Source organism: Pristis pectinata, chromosome 25 (genome assembly GCF_009764475.1).
Source record: "Pristis pectinata isolate sPriPec2 chromosome 25, sPriPec2.1.pri, whole genome shotgun sequence".
NCBI classification, from domain to species: domain Eukaryota; kingdom Metazoa; phylum Chordata; class Chondrichthyes; order Rhinopristiformes; family Pristidae; genus Pristis; species Pristis pectinata.
Genome location: NC_067429.1, coordinates 861,338 through 876,825, shown reverse-complemented (window position 1 = coordinate 876,825; position 15,488 = coordinate 861,338). Strand labels below are relative to the sequence as shown.

At 52.3% G+C, this 15,488-nt stretch overlaps 2 protein-coding genes across 4 annotated transcripts in view; one reads left to right on the top strand and one right to left on the bottom strand.

The window, feature by feature from the left end:
- erbb2 (erb-b2 receptor tyrosine kinase 2) overlaps positions 1–6,117 on the bottom strand; it is a 55,640-nt gene extending 49,523 nt beyond the window's left edge. The window contains 1 exon segment of the mRNA XM_052038871.1: positions 6,004–6,117. The gene's annotated coding sequence lies outside the window, so the exon portion shown is untranslated.
- On the top strand, positions 6,056–14,519 carry pgap3 (post-GPI attachment to proteins phospholipase 3). 3 transcript variants are annotated; one of them, XM_052038869.1, is made up of 8 exons: positions 6,056–6,390; positions 7,096–7,193; positions 8,545–8,697; positions 9,276–9,338; positions 9,422–9,483; positions 10,001–10,137; positions 10,825–11,029; positions 13,672–14,519. In XM_052038869.1, exons 1-8 carry the CDS (start codon positions 6,204–6,206, stop codon positions 13,733–13,735), a joined length of 969 nt encoding a protein of 322 aa, XP_051894829.1. In that variant the 5' UTR covers positions 6,056–6,203; the 3' UTR covers positions 13,736–14,519. The 3 variants fall into 3 exon arrangements, 2 of the variants coding, with proteins under 2 accessions (XP_051894829.1, XP_051894830.1); XM_052038870.1 differs by lacking the exon at positions 10,825–11,029; XR_007958208.1 differs by lacking the exons at positions 10,825–11,029; positions 13,672–14,519 and having other exon boundaries at positions 9,422–9,559; positions 10,001–10,134.
- The last annotated feature ends 969 nt before the right edge of the window (positions 14,520–15,488 follow it).

Genomic DNA, 15,488 nt, shown 5'->3' with positions numbered 1-15,488 from the left:
CAGGAAGAGAAGGGCATGTCGAGAGATCTGAGTCACTGCAAGAATGGCGATCTGCCACAGTGGAGACGTCAGATTGCAGTAATTACAGGAGTCTTCTGGCTGTCTACCACTGGTAAAGTCATGACATGGATGCTCTTTGTCCACCTCTTTGCAGGGACATGACATTCATTGTGTAACGAGTTCATGCAAAATATAGGGGGCAGCATCAACCACTGTAGGTGGCCTTAACCTCACAAAAGTCTTTGTCAACTGAGGGGGCTTTGTGGAGGATTGTTCTCGGATTTGATTGGCTATTCTCATCCTCCACCTGTTAAGAGTACGGTGTAGGGTTCTGGTCATACTACAGAATATGATAGCACTGGGTAAGGTGCAGAAGAAACCTATGATGATATTGTCAGTTTAATTGAGGTTAACAAACACAGAAGACTATATAGTGAAGAGCAATAACCTTATTTCTCTTGGCAGAGAGATCAATAACTAAGGGACATAGATTTAGGTTAATTAGTAGAAAGATAAGGAGTGAGCTGAGGAAATATTTTTTCTGCCAAAGAATAGTCAGAGTTGTACAGCAGGGAAAAAGGCCCTTCAGCCCATACAAGGCTGGCATTAATGTGTGCCATGATCAGCCTCCTGGGAATGAAAGGGTTAATGTACGAGGAGTGTTTGATGGCTCAGGGCCTGTACTCACTGGAGCTTAGGAGGAGGGACCTCATTGAAACCTACCAAATATTGAAAGACCTGGATAGAGTGGACGTGGAGAGGATGTTTCCAGTGGTGGGAGAGTCCAGGACCAGAGGGCACAGCCTCAGAATGAAAGGACGTCCCTTTAGAACAGAGATTAGGAGGAATTTCTTCAGCCAGAGGGCGGTGAATCTGTGGAATTCATTGCCACAGACAGCTGTGGCCAAGTCATAGGTTGATAGGTTCTTGATTAGTAAGGGTGTCAAAGGTTACAGGGAGAAGGCAGGAGAATGGGATTGAGAGGGAAAAATAAATCAGCCATGATGGAATGGTGGAGCAGACTCGATGGGCTGAATGGCCTAATTCTGCTCCTTTGTCTTATGGAGTTGTGATGTGACAGGAACCCTAATTAGCTCCATTTCTGCCTAACACAACGATGGGCCAAACAACCTCCCTCCGGGCTATTCTATCATTGTATGTTACTCCAAGACACAGGGCGCTTTACGGCAGGGTAAAGAGGTGGAGGCATGGGAATGATAATGCTGGGGTACAGGACAAAGCTAGAAGCATTACCCAAAGGTGCACAGGCGTGTCCCATAGTCCTGTTCTGTGGCTGTGCTGCTCCATTCACATTGGCATCAGTGGGCAGTCTGTGTGTTTAATCTGGGCCCCTCTGGCTCGGACAGTGGATTGTGTATCTGCACAGTGGGGGAGTAACAGGGGATCAGAGGCTCCTATGGTCGTGACATGAATGAAACCATGAAGTGATTGGAGTGGAATTTCCCCAGAGAAGACAGACAGACCAGATCAGCCAACACAAGAGGCTGCAGATGCCGGAATCGAGAGCAAAAACACAAACTGCTGGAGGAATCAGTTGGTCAGGCAGCATCTGTGGAGGCAGAGGGACTGGTCACCACCTGAAACTTCAACCATCCTTCTGCCTCCACGGATGCTGCTCGATCCCGCTGAGTTCCTCCAGTAGTTTGTTTGTTGATACTGAATTATTGCACTGATTCTGGACTGGGAGTACCTGGAGATAAAGCTTCTGGTAAATTCAAAGTGCAAAGTTCCTGCAACCACCCAGCCTGTGAATAATTAATCTGGAGAACCACCCTTTACTGAAACAGTGAGTTGTAAACAGATGCCTGGCCCCAGGCACACAATGCCGGAGCTAACACTTACCAAAGTGGTGTGTGTGTTGTAGCTCATTGGGAGCAGCAACAGAGATTACTCGGTATTCTAGGGAAGTGGAGAAACAGGGTGAGCCAGTCGGACAGACCAGGCCAATCACTACACCAACAACACGCAGGTGGCCAACTGAGCCTCACGGAACAAACAACCTCATCAAAAACTGGCCAAACCAGGAGTGCTCCAGTTTCTGATCCTCCACTGGGAGATGTGGTAGAGGTTTCTTTTGTTGCTGGCACAATGCAGCAGCAGAAGTTGGTATCAGATGTACCAGAGTGAAATCAGAGCAACAGGACCAAGGATCTCCACTGAGAGTTTGTGACACACCCACATTCTCAAACACAAAAAAAACAAGAACAGGAGGCAGTCAGTGTTCCCTGGAAACTGCTCCATCATTCAAAGGGACCGTGACCTTTCCAGGCCCATCACAGTAACCCTCAGCTCTCCTTAGTTCGAAAAGTTGTCTCAGTCTTGAATATATTCAATGACTGCAGCTAGAGAGAACTCCAGAAATTTATGACTTTGAAGAGGTTTTTTCTTATCTTCGTCTTAAATCGATGAAATAAATTCAGAAGCTACGCCCCGGTTCTAGATTCACCTCCAGGGACCAGACGCTATGCATAGTGCTTGGTGTGTATAACTGTTAGCCTAGTGACAATAAGCAAAACACACATTAGGGCAGAGGTAGACACTCAGTGGGCCGACATACGCAATCCAATGATACCTGAACACCAGGAGTCCGGCAGAGAACTTTGGTCTCCTTGTTTAAGGGACGATGCACTTCCATTGGAGGCAGTGTGGGGAGGTTTGCTGAGTGAACGGAGATATCTTAGATTAAGCAGGCTGAGCACTAACTCTGCCATTTATCATCCAACGAACTTTCAAAGTTTGAAATAAAAACAAATGATAAAAGCACGAGTCAGGTGGCACCTTGCAGAGGGAGAAACAGCTGTTCAGGCCAATGGTCTTTGATCAGAACAACTGTTTCCCCTGTCTACAGAGGCCCAGTCTCCTGACATTTCCAGTGCGTTCCATTTTCCAGCATTCCCAGAAGTTGCTCGATATAAATGTCTTTGCTCAGGAATCTAATCAGCATCATTGGTTTAATCCACATATATCAACTGGCTGACATGGGAGGTTATATTCCAATGAGAAGGAGGACCCAGTGATTCACTGCAGCCCCCTGAACCCACCCACTTCTCCCACTAATCAGGTAAAACAAGCCACATCACACACAGCCAAGTTATGCACAGCAAGATCCTATGAAGTCATGAAATAATGACAAGATGTTGATCTGTGGATAAACCTTGGCCCCTGGAGCCTGGGGAAAGCTGTCCTGCTCTTCACTGAAACAGTGTCACAGAATGTTTCTGTGAGTGAACGGACAAGGAGGCTGTTTGAGTTCTCATCCAAAAGACGGTAAACCTGCAACAGTCCCTCAGTACTGCAAGGAGTCAGTCTAGGTTTGTATGGCAGGGCCCACTTTTAAACATATCAAACAAATCGCTCATTGATCACGTAGCATCTAATTACGGGGTACAGAGGTCACAAAAGGCAGCAATCCTTCAAGCACCATTGGAGGATTTAAAAATTAACTTTTCAAGGACAGCTACACTGAGATTTCACTTCAACCAGACACACTGCAGAGCATTTTGCTTTCCATCTACTAGTGTCCAGAGCCAGGAGTTTGATGCAAGTCATTGTTTGCAAGCAGGTGATACGAGGTGCAGCCATAGAAAATCCCAGCTGCCATTTGAGGAGGCAAGCAGTGAGTTACCCAATCATCACTGTACATCGGTGAAGTTATGGTGCTTGTAAAGTTTAAACACAAGGGCACCATGTGATTGGGTAAGTGTGATGAAATATATGGTTCACCCAACATCTGCCTTAAGGGATCATACAGAAACAACTACGTAACAGAAATCAATAACCTACCAACTGTATCCCCTTTCACCTTGCCTCCCAACTCTCCTCTCCATTACAACGACCACCTGTTTCCACATCCAGAACTTGTATTTGGACATGTCTATGGATGTGGAAACAGGCAGGGCATGGAGGGATACAGACCACGAGCAGGCGGATGGGATTAGTTTGGATTGGCATCATGGCCGGCACAGATACCGTGGGCCAAAGGGCCTGTTCCTGTGCTGTACAACAGTTTGAATCCAGCCCCACCAGAGCTAATGTCCTGCCAAATCCATGCACCTGATATTCCAGAGCTGACCATTCCAACACACACCAGGACAATCTCATCTTCTCATCATAAAGGTGAGCTCATCAGAATGTCTACTGCCCATTTCCTAACTCACCTCATCCCCGTGCTTATTAACCTACACCAGTTCCCAGTTAGGAAGTGGTTGACCCTCAACTACTCAAACATCCCAAAGACTCCACACGTCCAGTCCTACAACGAATCTGCTGCTTGACCCTTCAGACACATTACTAACCATTCCAACGTAACCGCAGACATGCGCTTCAACCAGGCCCTGTTACTCACCATCAGAGGCCAGAATGAGTGGTCACCCATTTAAGACACAGACGACACTGAATTTCTTCATTCAGAAGTTAGTGAATACATGGAATTGTATACCCCTAAAGCTGTAGAGTCAATGAAGATATTCAAGGCTCAGATGGAATGAGTTTCAGCACAGGGAATTTCAGTTATGAGGAACAGAGCTGAGGCCAAGATCTCAATAAACGATGAAGTGGGCTGGGTGCAACTGATCCTGCTCTTTACATTAGAGTTTGTGCTTTGGAACGTCTGTTCCAATCACCAAATCCACATTGAGTACAGCATCCCCTCACTGGCTGTGATTTACATGCCTCCATGGTGGAGACATTAATGTTCTGGAGCAGTGACGGTAAAACCCGGACTCCAGTGTGATGCCAAGGGAGCACCCTGCTGTCCCAGAGAGAGGGCCGAGGGAGCCCCGCCAACCAAGGGAGCACCCCACCATCCAAGAGAGAGGACCGAGGGAGCCCCCCATCCGAGGGAGCACCCTGCCGTCTGAAAGAGAGGACCGAGGGAGCCCCCCATCCGAGGGAGCACCCTGCCGTCTGAAAGAGAGGACCGAGGGAGCCCCCCATCCGAGGGAGCACCCTGCCGTCTGAAAGAGAGGACCGAGGGAGCCCCCCATCCGAGGGAGCACCCTGCCGTCTGAAAGAGAGGACCGAGGGAGCCCCCCATCCGAAGGAGCACCCTGCCGTCTGAAAGAGAGGACCGAGGGAGCCCCCCATCCGAGGGAGCACCCTGCCGTCTGAAAAGAGAGGACCGAGGGAGCCCCCCCGCCATCTGAAAGAGAGGACCGAGGGAGCCCCCCATCCGAGGGAGCACCCTGCCGTCTGAAAAGAGAGGACCGAGGGAGCCCCCCATCCGAGGGAGCACCCTGCCGTCTGAAAAGAGAGGACCGAGGGAGCCCCCCCATCTGAGAGGGCCGAGGAAGGGCCCCGCTGTCCGAGGGAGCGCCCTGTCTGAGAGAGGGGACCGAGGGAGCACCTCACTCTTTGAGGAGCGGTATCACAGAGTTGTATAGCACAGAAACAGGCCCTTTGGCCCATCATGTCCATGCCAGCCCCTTTTGCCCCTCTGTACACTACCCATTTGCCCACATTAGAGCCGTATCCTTCCACCCTTGTCCATGAAGCGTCTGCATTAACGTCTGTTGAACGTAGGGCTGTACCGGACTCCGGCACCTCCCCCCGGCAGTCAGCTCCAGACACCGACCCTCAGTCACAACCTGCCCCTCACCCCCGCTCCCCAGCCACCGCTGCTCTCCGTCAGGCAGCGCCGGGGCTTTCGGACGTCCCGAGGCCGCTTCGTCTCCAGATTCCGCGGCCGCGATCTCCGCCGTGAAACCCCCGGCCCCCGGCCCCACACCGTCCACCACTCCCTGGCTCCCCTGCGGCCCCAGCCCCCAGCCCCAGCCCCGGCCCCCAGCCCCAGCCCCAGCCCCGGTCCCGGCCCCCAGCCCCAGCCCCCTGAACCCCGGCCCCCTGAACCCCGGCCCAGCCCTCGCCCCCAACCCCACTCCCCACCGCCCCCCGGTCCCCGCCCCCGGCCCCGGCCCCGGCCCCACACCATCCACCATCCACCGTCCACCACTCCCCGGCCCCCGGCCCCCGGCCCCGCCTCACCTGACCGCCGGGCTCCGAACAACGGCGCCCACAGCCACATCGTCCCGCCACCCGTCCGACCCTCACTTCCGGCTCACGGACCGGGAAGGGGCGGGGCCGCCGTCGGTGGGCGGGGCCAGGTGAGGGCGGGGCCAGGCCGCCCAGGGGGCGGGGCCGGAACCGGGGTCGGGCTGTGGCGCGCACCGGAAGTGCGGGGGAGGATGCGGGCCGCAGCCTGGGTGTGGGTTTACGCGGCGGCGGCCTGGGCCGTGTCCGGGGCCGGCGGCTCGCAGGGGGACCGCGAGCCCTACTACCGCCAGTGCGTGCGGCGGTGTGAGCAGCGCAACTGCACCGGCGCCGCGCTCGGGGCCTTCCGCACGGCGCAGTCCATCCACATGCAGCTGACAGGTGAGGCCCCGCCCCCTGACCCTTCACCCTCACCCCAGGGACCCTTCACCTCTGACCACCCCCAGCCCAGGGACCCTTCACCCCTGACCTTCACCCCCACCCCGGGACCCCACCTCTGACCACCCCCAGCCCAGGGACCCTTCACCCCCACCCCGGGACCCCACCTCTGACCACCCCCAGCCCAGGGACCCTTCACCCCTGACCTTCACCCTCACCCCGGGACCCTTCACCTCTGACCACCCCCACCCCAAGGACCCTTCACCCCTGACCACCCCTACCCCAGGGACCATCTTCTGACCTTCACCCCCACCCCAGGGACCCTTCACCCCACCCTGACCTCTCAATCCTTTACCTCAGGGACCTTCATCCTCTGACCCATCACCCTCCCCCCACCCCACAGGACCCTTTGCCCTCTCCCCAGCGCCCCCCCCCCCAAGAGCCAACAACCTGCAGTGGGGACTTTCCTTAATCCCACTGAGTTGAACCTTGCCCAGGCTTCCTGATGTCAGATGGTCGCCCCCACTCCACCCCCGTCCCTTTCTCCATACTCGGACCGGCGCTGTGTTGGGATCTATCAGCAGGTGTTTGAAGCTGAGCATTTGTATGTTGGATATTGGCAGGTTGATGGCTGCTTTGTCTCTGAGAGGTGGAGCTATGCATGATCATTAGTCTTGAGATTGACTTTGTGTTTGTTTCTGCCGGCAGGCTGGACCTGCGCTGACGATTGCCAGTATGACTGCATGTGGGCGACAGTTAGTCTGTATATTAGGGAAGGACACAAGGTGCCTCAGTTTCATGGCAAGGTAATGAAGTAAGTGGTATAGTACAGAAATGGGTCATTTGGAAATCCTCAGCCTTTGCTACTGGAAAGAACCTACTTGTTTCGTCTGTCCTGACAGGTGTAACTTTAACTCTGGTCTTCTGTTGCAAATGTTCTTTACTTTTTACCTAGATGCTGACCTTATACCAGGGTAACCTGGGTTTCCCATGGAGCTCTCTGCTTCCAACACTGGCACAGGCTTAAGTTGGCAGAAGCATCTTCTGCCCAGCCACCGCTGCTGCTTAGCTCCTCGTAGAGTCCTAACAGTGCAGCACGAACTTCTGCAGGCTTCCCTAGGCTGGGGAGCCTGCCCACGGAAGCTGCACCAGGGTTAGTGGCCCAAGCACAGCTTCTCTCGGTCAGGGTAAGTAGGATTTAGTTAAGTTCTTTTGAATGATTTTATTTTTTTTCTTTGAGCTTAATTGGTAAAGCCTTTTAATGAAAGACATGTATTGTTTTGTTTGTTGGTAGTTTCTTCTTGTCCCTGAACATCTACAAATGTCTGACTTTAACAAACATTCCTCGGCTCTGACAACTGTGACGGCTGTACCCAGTGGTTTGCCCAGAGGAGGGGCTGCCTCAGCTGTCACATCCCTCATGAGAGCACAGCTGGCCTGTCACAGTGCCCTCCCCATCTCTGGGGCACAGCTCCCCCTCCTCCCTGGCTGGACCCCTTCACGTCACCTGCTCCCTGTAGGGTCTGCCCACCCCACTCCCAGTTCTGGGACACCCTCCCTTGCTGCTACCCCCTCATTCTTGAGCCCACAGCTCAGGGTCTGCCCTCTCTCATTGGGGACTGCTCTTTACTGGACCCCTCAGTGAGGGTCTGCCACACTCCGTCCCCGTACTTTATAGGACCTTGGCAGTCCACTCTCCACTTGCTGGAAGCCACCATCTTTTAAGCTCTCCTGCCAGTGCTTGTTGAGTGTGGACCCCCTCCTGCCTGCCTACTGCCCAGCCCCCCCCTCACCCCATCATACCACTCTATACTCCCTTCCCCCCACCTACCAAGTCCCCATGGCATCTTGCCCTCCCCTGCTCTCTGGGCCCCTACTGCATGCAAAAGTGGCCTCAGTGGCAGTGCTGCATGGGGGAAGGGAGTGAAGTGGGAACATGGATCAGTGGGTGGGGGTCAGGAGATCTGGTGTGATGCAAGGTAGAGGATTGGATGCACTGGGATGGAGAATGGATGGGGCAGGAAGGGGGCTCATCTGAAGGGTAAGGAATGTTGGAATGGGGAGTGTGTGGACAATTTGGGAGTGAATGTGGGTCAGGTTGTGTACCTGGCTTTTTTCCCTTTTGATGGTTTCCTCTCTCTTGGTTTCCTCCTCTAGTGGCCCTTCTACCGATTCCTGTTCTTCCAGGAACCTGCCTCAGCCATTGCCTCGATGCTGAATGGACTGGCCAATCTGCTGATGTTAGCCAAGTACCGGGCCGTGGTGCCTACAGAATGCCCCATGTACAACACCTGCGTCTCCTTTGCCATCGTAAGCAAATCCCTGATACCTGCTCCTCTGCAGCACTCGTAACCCCTGGTATTTGTAACGCTGTTCTGTCTCTGGGCTTGTTTCAGGGGAGGTGCTTTCATACTGAGGTAGGGAAACACAGTGTCACCTCTGCCTCTGTATGTGGCACTTCCACACGCCGCTCCATTCTAACCCTTTCAGAACCCCTAGAAATGCTTTGCCCTCCTGGGTGAACTTGGGGCTTCATCCTGCTCCTAGCCTGTCTGGATGCAGTTTCTGAGATGAATCGGGAGTTGGGGTCCTGGCTGCTTATCTCCTCGGTGACGGAAACCTCTGGGCCCAGGAGATGTTGACTCAGCCACTGTACATTGCCCTGTTGTGCAGTGTTTCCTCAGTGAGAGAGGCTCCACAGAGGAGGTCATTTTCTAGCTGCTGTGGTAGATTGAGGAGAGTTGTGGTCAAATCAAAGTCCATCACAGGAAGGATATGAAGGTGATGGAGGGGGTGCAGAGGAGCAGGGACTTCAACCTTCCCCACTAACTGTGCTGAGCCCTTGGTCTGATTAATATTTACAGTGATGGGCACCCTCTGTCTTGCAGGTCAGCCTCAATGCCTGGGTTTGGTCCACAGTGTTCCACACACGGGACACAGCACTAACAGAAGTGAGTAGCCATGTCCCAGGTGCTTTGACCTTGCTCTGACCTGACACAATGTTGGTGGATTTATCGTCGTTTTAATTTTGCAGAAAATGGATTACTTCTGTGCCTCGGCTGTGGTGCTGTATTCCATCTACCTGTGCTGTGTCCGGTGAGTAACGCCGCCTGAACCCCACACCAGCCTCCAGTCCAACCCAACTGGTACCATTGCCTCGGGGCACCCACAGGTGAAGGAGGGGGGCAGTGGGTGGATGGAGGGTGGGTGAGCTGAGCTGGGGTCTGCATGAAGGTGATCTGAAGGAGCGGTTTTGGGACGTGCAGAGGTCTGCCACTGCTTGAAGCTGTGGAGAATTCCCTGGTGTTGCTGACCTTTCTGGTTTAACTGTCAGTGTACCAGGGCCCAGCTCTCTGTATACCAACAACTAAAGGCTTTCAGTAGCTTTGATGATTAGTGACAGAGCGCAATGAACATCTCCAGCCCCATGCCTACAGCACCCCACCTGATGAAGCCCCTTTCACAGGCTGCTCTCCCCTCACCCCACCCTTTCACACCCTGTATCCTCGTATTTCCCCGGACCAGGAGATTGGAATCATTGAGATCTCAGTAGAATTTGCCACACACTAACTGCTGGAACCTTGCTGGTCATCTCCATGTGTTTCCTCTGCAGGACTCTGGGTCTGTTCCGTCCTTGGATGGCCAGTCTCTTTGGGACACTGCTCATTGTGTTGTTCACATGTCACATCTGGTATCTCACGTACGTGCAGTTCGATTATGGCTACAATATGGCTGCCAATGTTTTAATAGGTGAGAGAGACTTCCACAAAATCCAAGCTGTTCATTACTGAGAAAGTCTTTAGGCATAAGTGCTTCTTTACTGTGTGTTTAAATACAAACCAGACAGTGAAAGGGACCTTCACTCTGTGTCTAACCCTTGCTATCCCTGCCCTGGGAGTGTGTGATGGGACGGTGTAGAGGGACCTTCACTCTGGGTTTGCCCCTATCCCTGCTCTGGGAGTGTGTGATGGGACGGTATAGGAGCTTCACTCTGGGTTTGCCCCTATCCCTGCTCTGGGAGTGTGTGATGGGACAGTGTAGAGGGACCTTCACTCTGGGTTTGCCCCTATCCCTGCTCTGGGAGTGTGTGATGGGACGGTGTAGAGAGATTTGAAAATTACCAGTGATACCATAAATTATTGTCCCTTCCTAATTGTCCCTGAACCAGGAGGCTGGGAAGCACAACCATAGTTGTGAGTGAAATTACTTTTAAAACCAAGGTGAGAACTTCCTTGACTTCAGGGTTATAAATCTGTGATGTTTTTGGTGTGGATACTGAGCTATTGGGTGTGGGAGAGCACAAGGCTGGTTGCAGTGTGCCTCAGGTGTGGAGGGATAGCTGGGAAGTCGAGTTTCTGTGGGATGGTGGAGCTGACTTGAACCACCTTGTTGAGGTGTGGTGATTGTGGTGCTGTGCTGCCCGGTGTCTGTTTCTAGGCTTGATGAACGTGCTGTGGTGGTTGGGCTGGTGCCTGCAGAACCGCACTCGCCTGCCCTACGTGTGGAAGTGTGCAGTGGTCGTGGTGATGCTGCACGGACTGGCTCTCCTCGAGCTGCTCGACTTCCCCCCATTGCTCTGGGTGTTCGACGCGCATGCCGTCTGGCATTTCAGCACCATCCCTGTGCCGTTCCTGTTCTACAGGTCAGTGACCCAACACTCTCTCAGCACGAGGAGCCAGCTCTTTCTGCGAATGACTTCTCCCAGTTCTCCCCCAACCCTGCTAAACCTGCCCCTTCTGATAAACCACTGCTTCTGATGCTCTCTCCTGCCCCCTCCCTGCCTCACACACACCCCTTTCTTCTAGTTCTGGGATCCTGGCCAAGCACGTGAGCTGCTGTCCTCTGCCACAGCAGCACTGGCCACGTGCTTCCACACTGAAGAGCTGAGACCTGGGGCACTGCTCCCAGAATCGCAGAACGTAGGTACAGGTCTCAGGGTCTGCCCTCTCTCACTGGGGACTGCGCTTTACTGGACCCCTTGTCCGGGGCACCTTCAGATTTACGTGGCTGATCGTTCACTTCAGTCTTGCCGCTCCCTGTCTCCTCGCTATACTAACCTCTCCCCTCTCTGTCCCGATGCAGTTTCAAACCAAAGCATCAGCAATTCCTTTCCCCCCACAGTCGCTGCTCAACCCGCTGAGTTCCTTTAGCAGTTTGTTTGTGCTCCAGATTCCAGTGTCTGTAGTCTGTTCTCTCCATCCACTGGAGTACCCTGCTCCCTCCTCAATCCGTTTCGCACTAAGACATACATAAACACTTTCTTGAACATACTGACTTGGCCACCACTGTCCTCTGTGGTGGAGGATTCCACAGGTTCACCACCCCCTGGGTGCAGAACTTTCTCCTGATCTTGGTTCTAAATGGTTTACCCATATCCTGAGACTGTAGACTCCTGGTTCTGCATTCTCCAGTCATCAGGAACATCCAGTCTAACCAGTCCTGTTAGAACTTTATGGGATTCAATGAGATCACCCCTCAATGTTATATTATCCAGTGAATACTGGCCCAGGAACTAAACCAGAAAATCCTTGTTGCATTTTCTCTCGGAGATGAGACCAAAACTCATGCACGGTTCCAGATGGAGTCTCACCATGGGCCCTGCACAGCTGCATCCTTGCTCCTGTACCCCTTTCCTAACTGCTTGCTGCACCTGAGTGCTTGCTTTAAGTGACTGATGTTTTGCACGTGTGTGTGGCACCATATCTAAAGCCTCAGTCGAAATACGCCCCATCCACTGGCCCCTTTCCATTCTCAAACTCCAGTCGATTTGTTCAACATATCTCCCTTCCGTGAACCCATGTTGACTTTGTCCAGTCCCATCAATGCTCAGGGATTCTGTTAGATTAGAGAACCAGTGATGTCGGGCTGTCTTCTCCAGAGGGAGAAGTTTTCCTCTCCCTCTTTTCTCAGATTAGTGTAATTACATTTGCCACCCTCCAATCTGCAGACTCTAAAGGATTTGGAATTTAGAGTCTGAAGAATTTTGGAAGCTGACCACTGACGCATGCAGTGTGTCCAGGACCACGTTCTTTAGTGCTCTGGGGTGTAGATTATCACGGCCTGAGAATTTGTTGGCCCTTATCCCCGTTCATTTCCCTTGCCCTATTTCTTCACTGGTACTGTACTGACTTGCTTCAGTTCCTCCCTACACCCTCAGTTCCCACGTTTATTGGTGTCCTTTGCAAAGAGAGAACAAAAGTGCATGTTATTCACTATTTCTTTGTTCCCAGTGAGAATTTACCCTGTTTCTCATACAGGCATTTATCTGAGGTCACTTTTTTTGATGTTTATAGAAGCTTTAACAGTCAGTGTTTTGTTCACTACAAGTTTCAGTGTACTCCATCTTCGCGCCTTCATTGTTCTTGTTGTCTTCCTTTGCAATATTGTTCACGTGGTACCTGCAAAAAGGGAGATCTTCTCTGTCTGATTCTGCGAACCATGATCTGTCTCTAGTCACAGCTCTCCTGCCACTCGAAACAATCTCTCAGTTATTCTTTCATAGAATCCTAGAAACAAACTGCATAGCAACGGCCCTTATAGCCCACCTCGTCCACACCGACTGTGATGCCTGTCTACACTCATCCCACTGGCCCTTGTTAGACCTGTACCCCCTACACTTTTCCTACCAAAGTACCTGTCCAAATGCCTTTTAAACATTGCAGTTATATCTGCCTCCAGTACATCCTCTGGCAGCTCGTTCCAGGAACCATCACCCTTTCTGTGGAAAAGCATGCTCCTCAGATCTCCTTTAAGTTCCTCCCCTCTTGCCTTAAACCTGTGCCCTCCAGGTCTGATTTTGAACAGCTGTATCAAAGCTCCTCAATCTTGTGAAGGACAAACCCATCTTTCTCTGCATCTTCCTAGTAACTGAGGCTCCCCCAGCACCTCCTGTTGTGTTCTGACTGGAACAACCCAACAGTCAAGCTGCTGTTGAAAAGAAGTGAGATGGTGAACATGACCAGCCCGATTCCCTCATTCTGCTCCGTCGAAACCAGTTGAACCTCAAATCCCAGGGTCTGGGAACTTTCTGCTGTTGTATCCAGGCCGGTAGAACACCAGTGGCTCCAGACCCCTGTGTGTGTCTAACACTAACTATTGCATCTCCGGAGTTGAGAGAGGGAGGTCCTGGTGTTACAAGTCTGGGGTGATGGTGCAGAATTCTAGCAGGAAGAATATTTGGATGATGTGTGACTTTAAGATGCTTTGCAGTGAGATAATATATTAACGGTGGCTCTCTGTCCCCCTGCACCCTCCCCTCCCCTCCCCTCCCTCTTCCCCTCGCAGCTTTCTGGTTGATGACAGTCTGCATCTTCTCGCTGTGAGGGGAGATTATCGGAAGGAGGAGTGAGCTGGTGACGGGTGTGAGCATTGAAGGCAACGAGACTGAATATAACGCTCACACTGATGCTTTGCACCCTTTTAGACTCTGATTGAACTAATTCATTCCTGGTGTGTGAGTCTCCGAATCATGTTGGAACCCAGGGTTTAACCCTGCGTCAGCAGTGAGGATATGCTGATTTTTGGTGAAGGGTTTGATTCGAGATGTGAAGACGCTGGATGTAACTGCCCAAGGTTGGAGCAACGGTGCATGTGGTCCCACACTGCCACCAAGAGGCACAAGACATCAGGACTTCACTGACTGCAAACACGGGACATTCCCCAGTGCACACTCCCCCCCCACCCCCTGTGTGGCCCCTCCCCACTGCACGGCATCTGCCCAATCCAAAGATCATCCACCCAAGCCCCGAGCTGCCTTCTGTGCCAGTGGTGTTGCTGGTGCCAGTTTGGAGCCACTGTGGTGTCGTGTCTGATGCTGCAGTTCAGGGTCAGCCCAGGACACGGCTCTTGCCCATCTCCAGGTCCTTCCTCGACCCTTTGGGACACCTAACCCTACCGATGTGAGCAGCACCTCCCACTGCATTACCTCTGCCTCCATGCAAACCCTCACTGACACCCCCCACCACCTCATCTTCACTCTTTGCCCCATCTCCCCACAGCCTCCGGTCTCTCACCCACCACTCCTCAGGATCAGAGACTCCAGTGCACTCTCCAGTGACCCTAGACTGTGAACTGCACCCACTGAATGTCAGAGAAATATTTTGAATAACTTCAATAAATAAGGAAATTTGTGATTTTGCACTTTGTAATTAATTGTTGCTGGGTCAGAACCTTGGGGTCCTGACCAAAGCACTGTGAGCCCCTTCGCCCCATGGATGTCAGTGGTTGCTGGGTGTATCTGCTCAACCTGTGTGCTGGCAGTCAGTGAGGGCACTAAACCTTACCTGCTGATTCTTGCCTGTGTGTAACTGAGATAATTCAATCTTTTGGGAGTCTGCAATTTTGTTGTAAAGTGTGTCTGATTCCTGGAAGCAGTCTCTGAAGCAGCCTGGTATTTTGACTTTGCATTTATTCAAAACCATTTCACAGCAGTTGTATTTTCACACATAAGTGATGCAGACAAAGCTTTGCAAATAGGCTGAGTGAGCCTTGCATTGAAAGAAGATGGCACATGAACACTTAGAACATTATTGAATAATTCTGCCCACGTCTGGACACAGTCAGTCAATGCACAAAGAGCACGTTTTAATTACACATGAATCTGCAGCAAATATTTAGTTACCATGCAGTAGTTTGGCCCCACTAAAGAATTGTCCTGCACTTCACTCCACACTGTGGTTAGAATAGAAAGGTGTTTCCTGGACTACAGTTATGTGGAGAGTCTGGAAAGGTTGGGGTTGGCCCCTTGGGTCAGGAGGCTGAGCACATTTGGTTCAAATCCTGTAGGGATCTGACGGAGGGCACAGGAAATTCCTTGTGGCTGCAGACTTGGATCCTCCAACCCCCTACACTGGTCAAACTGGATCCAGCTGTGACACTCCCTGCAGCTGGAAATCCTCTGGAATCTGTGCTGGTAATCGGTCTCTGCAAACACTGATCCGGGGGCACTGAGGAGTTGCTGCATCTGGACCAGTGTGGAGGGAGGTTCTGGCCTCAGGGGTCCGTGACATGGAGTGGGGTGTGATGCTGAGGCTGGCAGGAGGGGCATGGCTTGGCCAAGGTCAGATTTTGCTTGGCTGCTGCAGATCTTTTCTCCCACTCAT

Coding starts and splice junctions, on each gene's coding strand:
- pgap3 (XM_052038869.1), top strand. CDS start 6,204: ATGCGGGCCGCAGCCTGGGTGTGGGTTTACGCGGCGGCGGCCTGGGCC. Junction 7,194..8,544: donor TGCCTCAGTTTCATGGCAAG/GTAATGAAGTAA, acceptor TTCCTCCTCTAG/TGGCCCTTCTACCGATTCCT. Junction 8,698..9,275: donor CCTGCGTCTCCTTTGCCATC/GTAAGCAAATCC, acceptor TCTGTCTTGCAG/GTCAGCCTCAATGCCTGGGT.